Raw genomic sequence first — 14330 nt, 5'->3', positions numbered from 1 at the left:
TTTTTCAAAGGAAAGTTTAGACGTGGAACCCTGAGCCCTGCCGCCAGTGTTTCTGTGGCACCCCTTAACTTCCCACACCAGTAAGGAAGCCAACAAGCAGTAACGACAAAACTGAACATTTATTGCTTCCAACACACCACACTGTTGCAATCCTTGTGTTTGTGCTATAGGTGCCAGATGGGACACACAGTCAGGAACCATTGCTGATGCCTGCCTCAAGGAGTTAACATCTGTGATGCCGGTTATCTTTGCAAAAGCCATACCCACAGACAGACAGGAAACTAAACACACCTATGAATGCCCGGTGTACAAAACCAAAATGAGGGGCCCAACCTACGTGTGGACCTTCAGATTGAAAAGCAAAGACAAGGTGGCCAAATGGGTCCTGGCAGGCGTGGCCCTGCTGCTGGAAGCCTGAGATGGCCCTCAGGCTCGGACAACACAGGCCTTGGCCGGGGGGGGGGGGCCCGCACACATTAATTTACTGAGAGCCATAAAACACACTCCAGCTTCTGGAATTTTTAAGTAACTTACATGTGCGTTAATTTTGCTTAAACACCGTCCTTAACGGTCTCCCCATCAGAAAGTGGGATTTGAGTTCTTGCACATAAACAAAATCTTTTTAAATTACAAAAACCTAGAAGCCCCTGACCTCAGGCAGCAAGTGAATCCTGAAGGAAGAGGCAGACGGTCCTGCCGGCCAGCAGTGTCCCCAGAACTCCAGTGTCGGTAACGTGACAGGTGACTTTTAATAAAAATAAAACTCTAGTACTCAAGATCTATGGGTTAATTGCACTTTGTAATTTAAGAGAACATTCTTTCTTTAACATAAATTTCCAATGACCCAGAGAAGCACTAACTACCTGGTCTGAACTGTGGTCACTGCCTGGGAGGTAAAGATCAAGGCACCAAACAGTGTCAAAGGCAAGAGCTGCTTACGCAACGTTTGCCCTGGAACTTACCTGGACTTTAACTCCACCCCATTTAAGCTGTGTTTTTGTCATATGCAGATGCTTTTAAAACCACTCACTACGCATAGGGGCCCGTGGATATATGTAAATAGATTCCTCTGCTTTGCCGTTTCCTGAGAAACCTTTTTAAGCATATAAACAATCTTAAAAAAATAGTATTTAGATCTACGAACAACTTCTGTATAAAAACACAACTGGAAGAAATCATAGGCACCCGTGGGATGGCATATGTTGCTAGAGTTCTTTACGGTGAGGTGGCTGGTTTTGTTCTTAATCATCTTCTACCAGCTGCTTCTGTAAGCTGAGGAAAAGAAGGGAGGCATCAGTGTGATGGTATGGAGACGAACACAAAGCCGGGTTCTAGGCTTGAGTGCACAGCCCAGCCCCTCTGCGGCAGGCCTGCCCTGACTCCTTGGCCAGGCAGCGGGAGCCACGGGCCTCACTCCTGCATACCAAACCACACTGCAGAATCCCAACGCAGCTTCCTCAGCCCTGGAAAGCAGTAACCGTGTCGGCCACACCCTTTGCCCCAACCTCTCCCCTCAGCCTGCTTGCTTCCATTTCTGTTTTACACAATGAGGGGGGAACTGGGGATACAGGCAGTGCCAAAGCTGAAGATCCTAGCAAAGGAGGGAAACGTTCCAATAGGGAACACATCAGCCCTGAGCTGCTCTAATGCAAGCAGCTAGGGAATGGATGGCACTCAAGATGGCTTTTAAGCATCTGCCCGAAATATGGCAACCACTCCCGCCTCCACGGTCTCCCCGGCTGGAGCTGGAGAGGACAGCCTCCATTTGTGACCTGTGACTTACCTCTCCAGGTATTCCTTAACATTATTGTAACCGTAAAACTTGGCTAGGTGAATGAGGATCCCTGTGGCACAGCGGCCATCACGCTTGCGACAGTAACTGCAATTGCAGATCCCACGGCAGGGAGGACACATCCAATCCTGGAAGAGCAGTTTCCCATTACCTACATTGTGCTCAAGCCCGGCTCACTTGGTCTCTCCTCCAACCTTCAGTCACAGGATACTTCTAGTATATGGCACAGGGAGACTAAACGAGTCTCCTCCCCATGATTCAAAAGGCCCAGAGAGGTTGACCACCCAGGGTTCCACGTGTGGAGAAACACAGAAAATTAGATGCCTGCTTCAAACTGTGGAGAATTTTAGGAGTACAAAAGAGCAGCAAGACGGACGTGTGAATTCTAGCTCTTCTACTTCCTAAACCACATAACCGGAGTCATGGTCTATATTCATCTGCAAAATGGGGACAGTGATTTACCCCATGACTGCTGTGAAAGAGGTCACATGGCAGGGGTCAAGTAAGAGCACAGACTCTGGGGCCAGACTGCCTAGGTTCAAGCAGATACATACTAACCATACTATTATATCACTTCAAGGAGGGAACTGAGGACCTGGGAGGTTATATACTCGACTTCATAAATTTAAATGACTTAGTAACAACTGCAAGTCGACTGTGTTAGGAAAACACCTTAGACGACAGCCAGGCACACAGTGACACACACCTGTTCCCTGGCCTCGCCTGAGGTAAGCCATGCTGCTGGAGGAAAGCCACACAGGTTCACCAGACAGACCATAACGGTAGGAAAGCAAGGCTTGGACCCTGGAAAACCCAGTCATCTCTTCTGCCCTATGGGTCAGCTTGCTCTCTTTCCAGAAGGAAACCCTTTTTTTTCCTCTGGAGTGTCGAGGGGTAGACCGAGCTCTGCAGCTACAGGTCCCCGATCATAAAGGGTCCTAAGAGCCCCATCCATCTCAGCTTGCTTCTCTTTGCCAGTGCAATTCACAAGTGCGCACACCATTCCTACCGGGTCCAGCAGTGCAGATCTCACGTCCTCCCCGTAGCGATTCCGCAGGCACGGCCCACAGAACTGTCCTCGGACCCCACCGCAGCCCTGGTTCCGACACACCGTCTTGGTGTCGATGGTCTTCTGCCTGCACTGATGGCAAGTGTTGCCCTGAGGGAGGAAGGCGGTGGGTGGGTGAACGCGGGACTTACAGGGCAAAGCGCGCAAGCCCACATGCTGTCTATGTATGTTCAATAGGGCGTCAAGAGGCTGAGCCTCTCGCCCCGCAGCGAGCAGCACCACTTCTCTGGTCCAAACCACAGGGAAACCTATTAGAGCAAGTAAGAGCAGGGCACCTAGAAGAAATGAGATGGTCAGAGAGGCCAGCAGAAAGACAGGAGAGGAAGAGCCCACAGAGGGTGACAGGGGCCCAAGTGGCCCTGAGCCCACGGCAGCCACATTTGGCTCTGGCCCAGCTTCTGCTGATCTGGAGCTTTTCAGTATAAAATTTCCCGGTGTTAAAATGTTGGCAATGACATTAAAAACATTTTAATATTGCCTTAATGGGACACTGCCTCATTTAAAAAATGATGCATAACACCACAAAGCCTCCCTCCAAATCACTGTTTAAAAGAAATTTTAACGCATTTCCTACCAACCACAGATACTGTCAAACTTCTTTTACTATGGTTCTGTTCATCAAAAGGCACACACACCAACACAGTATTTTTTCTCTTCTATGTTTAAAATAAACACGGGGGGCGGGGGAAAGGCGCCTGGGTGGCTCAGTCGGTTGAGCGTCCGACTTCGGCTCAGGTCATGATCTCACAGTTTGTGGGTTCGAGCCCCGCATCGGGCTCTGTGCTGACAGCTCAGAGCCTGGAACCTGCTTCGGATTCTGGGTCTCCCTCTCTCTCTCTGCCCCTCCCCCGCTCACACTCTGTCTCTCTCTCAAAAATAAACAAACATTAAGAAAAATTTTTTTTTAAATAAACACCAGGGATACCTGGGTGGCTCAGTCAGTTAAGCATCTGACTTTGGCTCAGGTCATCTCAGTTTGTGACCTCAAAGCCCCACATCAGGCTCTGTGCTGCCAGCTCAGAGCATGGAACCTGCTTCAGATTCTGCTTGCACTCTCTCAAAAATAAACGTTAAAAAATTTTTCTTTAAATAAATACCATATAAATATTTAAAATGTTAACTATTATCAATATGCTCTTCCAAACTATATGCCTGCCTCCCCACAACTCATGTGCATCCCCCAGAGACCTCTCCTGAGGAGAATTCCCACAGGAAGCCAACTCCCTCCACCCAGTTACAGCTGGTCCTCCCAGTCACAAGGGAGGCGGCCTGAGGGTCTAAGCCCAGATGCAGTTTAAAGACAATGCAGGATTTCTAATACCAGTTCCTTGGACTCCCAGTTAGAATCACAATCGTGCAAATTATTCATCATACAGAATTTACCAGAACTTTATCGTAGATTTTATCTCGAACGGTGATGGCAACATTTTCTAAGTCCTCTTCAGTGATATCCTCCACTGGCCGAAAGGAAGATACACGGTGACGCCGTCTATACGCCTGGCATTTCCCCTGCAAGATGAGCCAAAGCAGAACCTGGTGTGAGATGTTCTGATTAAAAAACATGCATAAAAATTTCACACTCTCAGAGCTCCAGTACCATAAATGTTAACTGTGTCCCTCTCCGATTTCCCTGGAATCATCTACTGAGCTGCCACCACAGACACAGTGCCAAACCTCCTGCACGGCAAGGTGGTCCAACAATAAAGGAGCAGCTCAGGTTTACCTGATCAACAAGTCACCAGCCGTGAACCCTGTAAGGACAGAGACAAGAACCACGACGGATGGCCAAACCTGCCAACGGGAAGGGTTGTTTCTCGCTCTAGCCCAAAAGCACTTAGAATGCCCCCTTCCTAAAACTCAAAGGGCTAGGAGGAATCACTGCCCTTTCCCACGGCCAAAACCCCAGGGCAACCTGGCACCACTGACAGGCCTTTCGTGCCCCCCGTGAAGATGAAGTAGAGGGTCCTAACCCTGGAGCAGCTCCTCTGCTCTACTCAGGTCAAGGCCTTTCTCCAGCCTACAGCCTAGATGGGGGTGAGGGTTCTTCTCAGAGTGTGGTCCCGGCAACACCAGCTCCACCTGGGAACCTGGTAGAAATGCCCATGCTCAACTGCCGCATACTTATTGCTTAGACACACAATAATATGTTTATGGTGCTGAGAAAATACCCCGCTAATTGTCTTCCTTCTCCTGAAACTGTAAAACTCTTCTGCAAATTTGGCAGCAGAGACAGTGAAGTTCTCCAAGGCAAATTTCTCAGGAGGCCGCGCACTCCGGGTGGGGTTAGTGCGTCTTGTGATCTGTCCCTCGGAGAAAGCCCGCCTCACTGTTCTCTTCTTCTGAAAGCAAGAGCACAGACGTTTGCAACCAGGTGCTTTCTTGAATAAAAGCCATCTGGCAACAGATTATGTTCATCAGTATTGGAGTAAGTAATTATAAAGGAGTTCTACTTACAGAGGCTGAGTTTGGGGTTCGTACTGGGAAGAAATCCGGCATTGAGTTCAGTTCTGCCAATAACTGAGCCAGCTGAAGTTCAGAACAAAAGAAAGGACCGTACATCAATATTGCCATGCCAAATTTGTCTAATGCCTCTATCCCAAGTCTTCAGTTTTGCCAACAGTAAAAACTTGACTAAAGTAGTTCATGTGGGATCTCAACAGTTGTTGTATTTTTTAACCTCATATGTAAACACATTTTTTAAAGTTTATTTTGACATAGAGAGAGAGACTGCGTGGAGGAAGGGCAGAGAGAGAATCCCAAGTAGGCTCTGAGCTGTTAACACAGAGCCTGACACAGGGCTCAATCCCACAAACCGTGAAATCATAACCTGAGCCAAGATCAAGAGTCAGGTGCTTAACTGACTGAGCCACCCAGACACCACACGATTTTTATTTAATGTTTATTTTGAGAGAGAGAAGGCATATGCAAGTGAGGGGGGGAGGGGCAGAGAGACAAAGGGAGAGACTATCTCAAGGAGGCTCAGCACTGTCAGCGCACAGCCCGACACAGGACTTGATCCTAGGAACAGTGAGATCATGACCTGAGCCAAAATCAGGAGTCGGATCCTCAACCGACTGAGCCACCCAGGCACGCCAAGATTTTTATCTAATGAGATATTGATAGCATCCACAGAAATAAAATCTATGCCCATTCCTTATATACGAAAGCGTGACATGAAGAAGTGGTCCTTGGAATGATGAGACCAGGTGTATGAGGCTGGAATCCTGACATGGCCACTAATTCACAGTGTGACCCTAGAACAGGTCACTGTGCACACCTAAAGCAAGTTTCATCGTGTTCAAAACAAAAGGCTCAACTAGATTGTTCTGACAGTTGTTTAGAGCTCCAAGAAAACTGTTTAAGTTAATTTCTCATCACTAAGAATAACTTAATGGAAATATTCCCAAATAAACACCTAAGAATACCAAGTAACAGGCGATAATATTCTAGTCAATTAGGATTCTTATTTATACGAATGTTTAGGCATCATTAAAAAATCATGAACATTTATTTTAAAGATGCAGAGAGATGCAGTGCTAAAAATTTCCCTTAGCTAATAAGTATAAACAGGTCTTAGGATAAATTTCTCCCACAAATAGGATTTATGTAACTTTTTTTAATTAAAAACAAAATTTTTAAGTGTATTTACTTTTGAGAGAGAGAGACAAGAGACAGAGCACGAGCAGGGGAGGGGCAGAGAGAGAGGGAAACACAGAATCTGAAGCAGGCTCCAGCCTCTGAGCTATCACCACAGAGCCCACTGCGGGGCTCAAACCTATGAACCGTGAGATCATGACCTGAGCCGAAGGTGGACTTAACTGACTCAGCCACCCAGGTGCCCCTAGGCTTTCTATTTTCTTAAATAACTTATTAGACGTGTAAGATTGCAAACAAAGCATCATTATATTATGCTTTTTAAAAAGAAATTATTACAAATATACCAAAATGCTAAAGTGATTGAGTGGCAGAATTTTATTAATTCTGTATATGCAAAATTACGAAGCAAACAATAGTTACTGACCAAATACAGAAAAACCAAATACACGGAACCAAGATTTTACCTTGTATCATTATTCATTCTACTGAAGACTTAAGTGGTAACGTGACTCAAAACTGTTCAGTGTGTTTTAATACCTAGGCCTCTTTCATTCTCTCATATGATGTCTTAAAACCCCAGTGGGTCATCAAAGAAGAAAGATTCCTGTTGAAAGCCCCCACCTAAACTGCACCTTGCAACTCTCAAAGTGGGCTTCTCTTTTTATCCTTAGTTTCTTTGTGCTGGGAACCGGCCAAGTGCTCAACCCTCTCCTGTCCAATACTACCAGGAACCAGGGCTAAAAATGGTCCTGGGAGTCTCTGTTCCCAAACCAGAGCTCACCGGGTAGTAACTGGTTGGCCTTCAGGAACAGAGAAAGGACACATAAGAACCAGAGCACATGTCCTGACAGAAGCCCAGACGACAGCAGCTATGAGGGCAGCTCCGTGAGCCTCTGTGGTCGCTAAGCAGGGCTCAGTGCCAGCTCCTAGACCACCCGCCGCCAGGCCTTACCATGGCTTTGTTCTCCTTGATGTTCATGGTCCTTTTCAGCAGCGCATCCGAGCTCTCCTGGCCCTCATCCCTGGAGTCATCCTCAGATTCAGACACCGAATCTTCCCTTTCCTTCCCCTGTCTGCAGCTTCTCTTTCTTCCAAGAATTGCTTTTTTATTGTCCTGTAAGCGTTTGCTAGGAAATAGCGGCTCAGAAGAACTGTCATCAGATTTTTTTGCCAGTTTTTTGGTGGGGAATTGAAAGGCTACTCGAAGACCAATACTGCTTCTCCTCGGCCTGCTTCTCCTGGGTGTAGCCTTTTCTTCTTCCTCCTCTTCTTCACTCGCTGAAGACACCTTACCAGCATCGCTCAAATCTGACTCCACAAGCTGACAAAATGAAAGGGCAAAGACGATGTTTTGTGACTGACCTTCAAAAGCACATCGCTTAAAAACACTCTGCCATTAGAGAAAAAAATGAGTAGAAGAAAGCCTCCCCTCCCTATTAATTAGTTCCCTCTGGTCCATTAAGTGCTCAGGTGGTCTGTTGATGACTATGGTCCCAGGGCAGGCTCTCCACCACTGCCTGGGGATCCGGCCACAGCCACCAGCAGACTGTTCCCTTCCCAGCACGGGCTGGAAGCCATGCTCTCACGGACGGGGCTCCTCCACTGTGGAACATATGGAAGCCAAGTAGTATGAGGCAAAGCCAAAGAAAAGGCTATGTATGGCCTAAGAGTTATCCTCACACAGATGGAGTGCTAAGGGAAAACATACTGACAATTCTGCCCTGAACAGCAGGAACAGGACAGCTGACTTCACCTCAGCAAGGTGTCGGAGGAGCAAGCAGATGACTGGCCACTGGGGTTGGTGAGGGAGTCTCATCCCCAAGACATGATGGGCCCTCACGCCAAGGGACATCCCCTCCCCTTTTCTGCAACCAGTAGAGCCATAGGGTGAAATCGAGGCAGACCCTCTGTGGCTTTGCTGGGAAAGACCCGTTCCATCAGCTCAAGAAACTCCTGCCCCAAATTTTTGGATTCCGCTTGGAATAGGCTTCTGGCATGAACACGAAATTGAGATTGACACACAAGAGCACAGTAAGAACAGAAGGCAATGGCCGGTGATATTACCCAGGAGACGGCGGGTGACACCTCAAATACAAGGGGGCCCTTAGCAATGGCAAAGATGGGCTTCAACATCGAGACCCAGGCCACCTGCTGGGGATCTTTCCTTTACCACGTGCTGGAAAAGTTTAGTCTGAGAGCCTCTGTCAGGGACTGCACAACAGGCCACTGTGAGGAGAGCAGGGAACCACAGCATGATGGGCTTGGGACTGAGGGAAATGACTCTGCTTCCTCCTCAGTGATCAGCCCCCACGTTCTAGCTGGACGCAAATTAGAAATAAGGCAGAGGAAGGAAAGAAAACTGCAGGTAATTTCCAAATCTTGGTGTTTTGTATCAATCCACAACAAACCAAGTAGAGAAATGAGACTATGGTTAACTGGGTTTTTTTTGTTTTTGTTTTTTTTAAGTATCCTGAACTTTCTACATTAGTAGCTTTGTAATTTGAAACAGTGGGATTGAAGGAATCTAGTTTTAGGAAGACATTGTTGGAAGAACTTCAGAGCAAGGTGGTCTCAGATTGGCTTTATCTTCTTCATCATCTAACCAGTATCTCTTTACTAAGGACTCTCTATAAGGGACTAAAGTGGACAAGAGCAAACTGGAAACACCAGTGGAGACTCAAGACCACAGGACAAGAACACAGCTGTGGTTGCTGCACATACGGCTGTAAGACCACCCAACAAACACCCTGGCTAGTAATATCCTATTATCGGAAAAGATGGTCTCACCAGTCTCCACTACAGTGGGCAGGAGGTTGGGGAGGGAGGCAATAATGTTTGCTTGCCCACTGAATTTTATTTTTAAATGTTTATCTTTAAAGAGATAGAGCGAGCACAAGCAGGGAAGGGAAGAGAGAGGCGGGCGGAGGGGTGGGGGGGGAGAATTCCAAGCAGATTCCACACTGTCAGTGCAGAGCCCAACATGGGGCTTGACCTCGTAACAGATCATGACGGAGCCAAAATCAAAGAGTCGGACGTGCAGCCGACGGAGCAACCCAGGTGACTCTGCTCACTGAAATTTAAAATAAAATCTGCAGGGGCACTTGGGTGGCTCTGTCAGTTACATGTCTGACTCCTGATTGTGGCTCGGGTCATGATCTCATGGTTTGTGGGTTTGGGCCCCGCATCGGGCCCTGTGCTGACAGTGTGGAGCCTGCTTGGGTTTCTCTCTCTCTGCCCCTCCACTGCTCACACTCTCTCTCTCTCTCAAAGTAAGTACACATTTTTTAAAAAGTAAAAAATAAATAAGTAAATAAAATAAAATAAAATCTGCAGGTGGACCTCCCCTAAGCTATGAGTTAACATCAGTCAACAGAACATGTCACGATCCATACCCCAAATATATGGCCAGTGAAAAGAAAAAAGACTTCTGGGGTCACTAAGAGTACGGGATACCCATTAGGGTTTGGAAAGATCTTAGTGTCTTGCTGTCCAGAACACATCAACTGCCTTACCAGCAGCTTCCGTTTTGAAGGCCAAAGGAGGGCTTGGGGACTAGGCTGGCAGAGCTCTGTGTTGCTCTTCCTGGTGATGGGGTTGGGGGATCAACATCAAACAAGCCAGCCTACCATTAGGGCTTTCAGGCCTTAAGATCCCCCCAGGAAAAGTTGAGCGGCATAGCAAACCAATAGTTACAGCTTATTTAAATTTCTACACAAGTTCCACACCAGATTCTGCTGCTTAGGAGCTTCTGAACATCAAGAGGCTTTACCTCTATCCTTTATCTTCATACCCAAGAAGGAAGTGGTGTAATGATTTTGGGGGAGAAAGGTATGCTCTTTTTCAGTTAATGGAAAACATTTTTATGTCTGAAAAAAACCCAAAGGTTTTAAGTTTCGCTTTTTGTTTAAATTTTTTTAATGTTTGTTTATTTTTAGAGAGTGTGTATGTGTTTGTGTGTACATGTGAGATTGAGCGAGCGAGTGAGCTCAAGCAGGGATGGGGGAGGGGCAGAGAGAATGGGAGATACAGAATCCCAACTATCAGCACAGAGCCCCCACACAGGGCTCGAACTCACAGACTGTGAGATCATGACCTGAGCTGAAGTCAGACGCTTAACCAGCTGAGCCACCCAGGTACCCCCCAAAGGTTGTTCTTTAAAGGTACCTTGAGATTCAAATACTAGTTGGCAATAAACTGGCCTAAACATATGGAGTAAAGGAAAATCAACAAGTCTCTTGAAGGTCAAATGCTAAGAGATTTCCCTCAGGAATCTGACAAGCCCAGGTCTTCTTTATCATTTAAAGAGCACGTCAGCATCCAAATCAAGAATGCGCAAGTAAAGCTCTAAGTTTTGCCACAGCTAAATTTTTGCCACATTAACTCCAAACCTAAGAACATGACTCCGCACACAACAAGAAATGACTTTAAGGAAATTGCTACCCCCAGACAGACTGTCCTCTTTTCAGAGAAAAGATATTCAAGAAAATCTGAAATAAATTCTTTTGGAAGGGCAATAAGGGAAACTGAGGTAAGTCTCCCCAAACTCCAAAGGTATCAAAGAAAGACAACTGGATTTTCTCTCAGAGAATAATGGATTGGTGGACTGGGGATTAGCCTTGGAATACCAACTTTTATATTTTATTAACTGACTTTTAAGATAAACATGCGGCGGGGGGGGGGGGGGGGGGGGGGGGTGCCTGGGTGGTGCAGCCAGTTAAGCAGCCGATTCTCGATCTCAACTCATTATCTCAGTTTGTGAGTTCAAGCCCCACCTCGTGCTCTGTGTTGATGGTGTGGAGCCTGCCTGGGATTCTGTCTCTCCTCTGTGCCCCTCCCCCACGTGTGCTCACTCTTGCGTGCGTGCTCACACCTTCTCTCTCTCTCTCCATAATAAGTAAACTTAAAAAAAAATTAAGATAAACATGTAAGAAGAAGTCATTCATTTGCCAAGTGACTTCTTACAAGTGAAAATACAATTCAGAAACAAGACTGAAAAATATTACAACCCATACTGTCTCGTGTTGATAATTATTACCATTACTTCTGGGTTACTGTTTACATTCAGATCATTCTGTGTAAATCCTTCAAATTCTTCCGTTTCTGAGTCAGTGTCCTCTATAAAAATTCTTCTTAGCTCTTCTGTGAAGTATTTAGAATGGAAACGCACATCCTGCTAAATTAAAAACACACATATGTCATAAAGGAAAAAGAACAGAGGTTACCAGGGGGGTCGGGGACAATGAGGAGTTGTTTAACGGGTAGAGTTTCTGTTTGAGATGATGAGAACGTTCTGGATAACAGCTGACAGACACACAACACTGTGCATGTACTTAATGGCACTTAGCATCTTGCTTGCAAGAAACTGGGCACTTGCCTGCACTTAAAAAATGGTGAAATGGTAAATTTCACATTATGTATATTTTACCACAATAACAAAACATACATATACATACACATTTGCTACAGCTTACGAAAACGGAATAATCTGAAACAGCTGAACAACTTGAAACGATAAAACAGCATTATTTCAAAAAGTCAGAATGGCCAGGGGCTCCGTCAGCTTCTTGTGTGACTGGGGAGCGCTGGTAGAATTCCGTTTCTCCCGCCAGGGCTGCCCATCGGGAAGGTCTGCTCACAGAGAGCCAAACACACACGGGAAGGAGCCATGAGGAGAAGGCCTGGCTCCCTCCCACATGCTGGCCTTCCTTCCTAGCAGCCATCCAAATCCACGTCCTCCGAGTTGGTGAGCATGCCTCCCTTCCAGAGAGGGCAAGTTTCTCTGCAGGAAGGGGCCAGCGCCTTTTGCGCCCCTTCCCGCCCACGGCTTTGCTCCATCACCACCCACCGGAAGGGGTGATGGGAGCGTCAATCTTCCCAACTCCCAGGAGAGCCCCTCCTGCAGGAGACACGAGGCCAGCAACCTCCAAGAGGTAGCAAGTGAGCAGACAGAAAGATGCTCTAAGACTTTTAAAAAGGAAAGACAGGGGCGCCTGGGTGGCGCAGTCGGTTAAGCGTCCGACTTCAGCCAGGTCACGATCTCGCGGTCCGTGAGTTCGAGCCCCGCGTCAGGCTCTGGGCTGATGGCTCAGAGCCTGGAGCCTGTTTCCGATTCTGTGTCTCCCTCTCTCTATGCCCCTCCCCCGTTCATGCTCTGTCTCTCTCTGTCCCAAAAATAAATAAACGTTGAAAAAAAAAAAAAATTTAAAAAGGAAAGACATTTTCCAATGACTGACTCGGTCTTTAGAACCCATAAAAGGAAAAATACTCTCTAGCTCTCTAAATGGAAAAATAGCTCTCTAAATGATTATCTTGAAAGAAAAGAGGGAGAAGACAGACCTGCAGTGCAGAAAGGAGACCCACAAACCAGCCTCCTCCAAGCTGGCAACCAGGGCTGAAGTCCGTGTCCCCAGTTGCCTCTGACGTCTCTTCCTCCCACACCCGATATAGCAATGACCCCTCATCATACCACATTTAGTTGGGAGAATCTTGATCTCCCCCCACTGCCTCTCTCTGACTTTAATTATACACTTCTTCAGATCAGATAATCTCTGGAGAAAAATAGATATAATAGATGAGTGGAAAAATTTACAGGGGGAAAGAGAAAGAAATGCCTATATCCAGCATTTTTTAAGCTTAAATGTCTCCTATGAATTATTACGGGTAATTGGAGTGAGTGTGCTTGGAGCTAAATTACTTTGTTCCTTTGTTGATAGCTATGGTGCAGCTGCTTGAAAAAAAAAAAAATACAAACACAAAAGGGAAGTTTCTTTAAAGTGAAATTCAAATTGTGTTTAAGGAAGACCAAAGTCAACATTGCTACATACTGTGTGCAAGTTCATGCAGCTTCTCTCGGCTGGTTACCATGGATCGGGAAAGTGTGGGCTCAGGGTGGTAAAGCAACAGGCCTGGGTTTATTATTAAAAAGAATGGTGCATAGCTGGCTCCAAGGAAACCCACCGTGAACCTGCCACCTCCAAGGGTAGATAATATCCTGCTCACAGAGCCCTGAGCTGGCCTCTGCAGGCTGTGTTCGGGCAATGGGGTCTATGTGTACATTTATCATACACCCACAGTCCCTGCCTAGGGCCCAGAGAGAACAGGTCACATCCTAGAACAGCAAGTTTCAACCGTCTGGTCCTCTGGCTCTCTTTAGCCTTTGAGCTGGCCTCAGAGGGAAGTGGTCGGCCTGAGAGAAATCAATACCTTTGGTGATGAGTTCTAACAGAGAAAAACAACTTAGCCACAGTCCTAAACCAAGGCCTCTGCTTTTCTTCTCCTTATTCCACAAGATATTAAAAAAACCCTGTTTTTTAAGGGGAGTCTGTATGAAGTAAAATATCCACTCCACATTCTGGCTGCAATCCTGGTTACAACCCTCACACAGCTCTTGGTTCTGCAGCATGTGATCCTTTACAATCAATACCAGGCGGTATGTTCTGCATCTTGGTCACCTGTGTTTATGTACCACAATCAGGGACGTAACGAAGTAACAGATAAGAGGATCTAACACAGTGCTTACATTTTTTATCTTGAAGCTCATGGGACGTGAAGAAACAGACTGGAAAACGATGGGGCCTGAACCAGTTAGACCAGCATCCCACCTCAATTCTAGCCAATGGGCGCTCATTCACCAACAGGGGCTGAGCCCAGAGAACATGAGGGAAGGGACAACACAAGTACGCAGTCCAAGCCAGGAAAGCTGGAAAGCATCGTTCAAACACTGCAGAGGTTACAATTTAGTGTGGAGTGAGACAGATCCACAAGTAACCATGATGAGGACCAGAGTTGTAAGGAAGATGCAACATGGCACACAGAAAAAAAGAAAACCCAGTAAAACTTCAGGAAGCAGCAGCATCTAGACTGGATCTGAAC

General features: G+C 46.6%; 2 protein-coding genes across 8 annotated transcripts in view; one reads left to right on the top strand and one right to left on the bottom strand.

Moving 5' to 3' along the window:
- The window catches only part of DNAH11 (dynein axonemal heavy chain 11), a 352527-nt gene extending 351751 nt beyond the window's left edge, over positions 1 to 776 (top strand). For both annotated transcript variants that reach the window (XM_086694494.1, XM_086694493.1), the window contains one exon: positions 171 to 776. In XM_086694494.1, the coding sequence (XP_086550620.1) occupies positions 171 to 418 (248 nt within the window). In that variant the 3' untranslated portion in view covers positions 419 to 776. The remainder of the gene's footprint in view (positions 1 to 170) is intronic.
- CDCA7L (cell division cycle associated 7 like) overlaps positions 101 to 14330 on the bottom strand; it is a 185011-nt gene continuing 170781 nt past the window's right edge. For 4 of the 6 annotated variants that reach the window (XM_086694542.1, XM_086694535.1, XM_025929503.2 and 1 more), the window contains 8 exons: positions 11494 to 11631; positions 7411 to 7779; positions 5316 to 5387; positions 5030 to 5200; positions 4245 to 4370; positions 2802 to 2951; positions 1784 to 1920; positions 101 to 1272 (listed from right to left, as the gene is read on the bottom strand). In XM_086694542.1, the coding sequence (XP_086550668.1) occupies positions 1242 to 1272; positions 1784 to 1920; positions 2802 to 2951; positions 4245 to 4370; positions 5030 to 5200; positions 5316 to 5387; positions 7411 to 7779; positions 11494 to 11631 (1194 nt within the window). In that variant the 3' untranslated portion in view covers positions 101 to 1241. The remainder of the gene's footprint in view (positions 1273 to 1783; positions 1921 to 2801; positions 2952 to 4244; positions 4371 to 5029; positions 5201 to 5315; positions 5388 to 7410; positions 7780 to 11493; positions 11632 to 14330) is intronic. The other 2 variants (XM_025929505.2, XM_086694522.1) reach the window with 2 other exon arrangements.

This window comes from Puma concolor, chromosome A2 (assembly GCF_028749965.1).
Source record: "Puma concolor isolate L17-30 chromosome A2, mPumCon1.1.hap2, whole genome shotgun sequence".
Lineage (NCBI taxonomy): Eukaryota > Metazoa > Chordata > Mammalia > Carnivora > Felidae > Puma > Puma concolor.
This window is presented reverse-complemented; position numbering and strand designations above follow the sequence as displayed.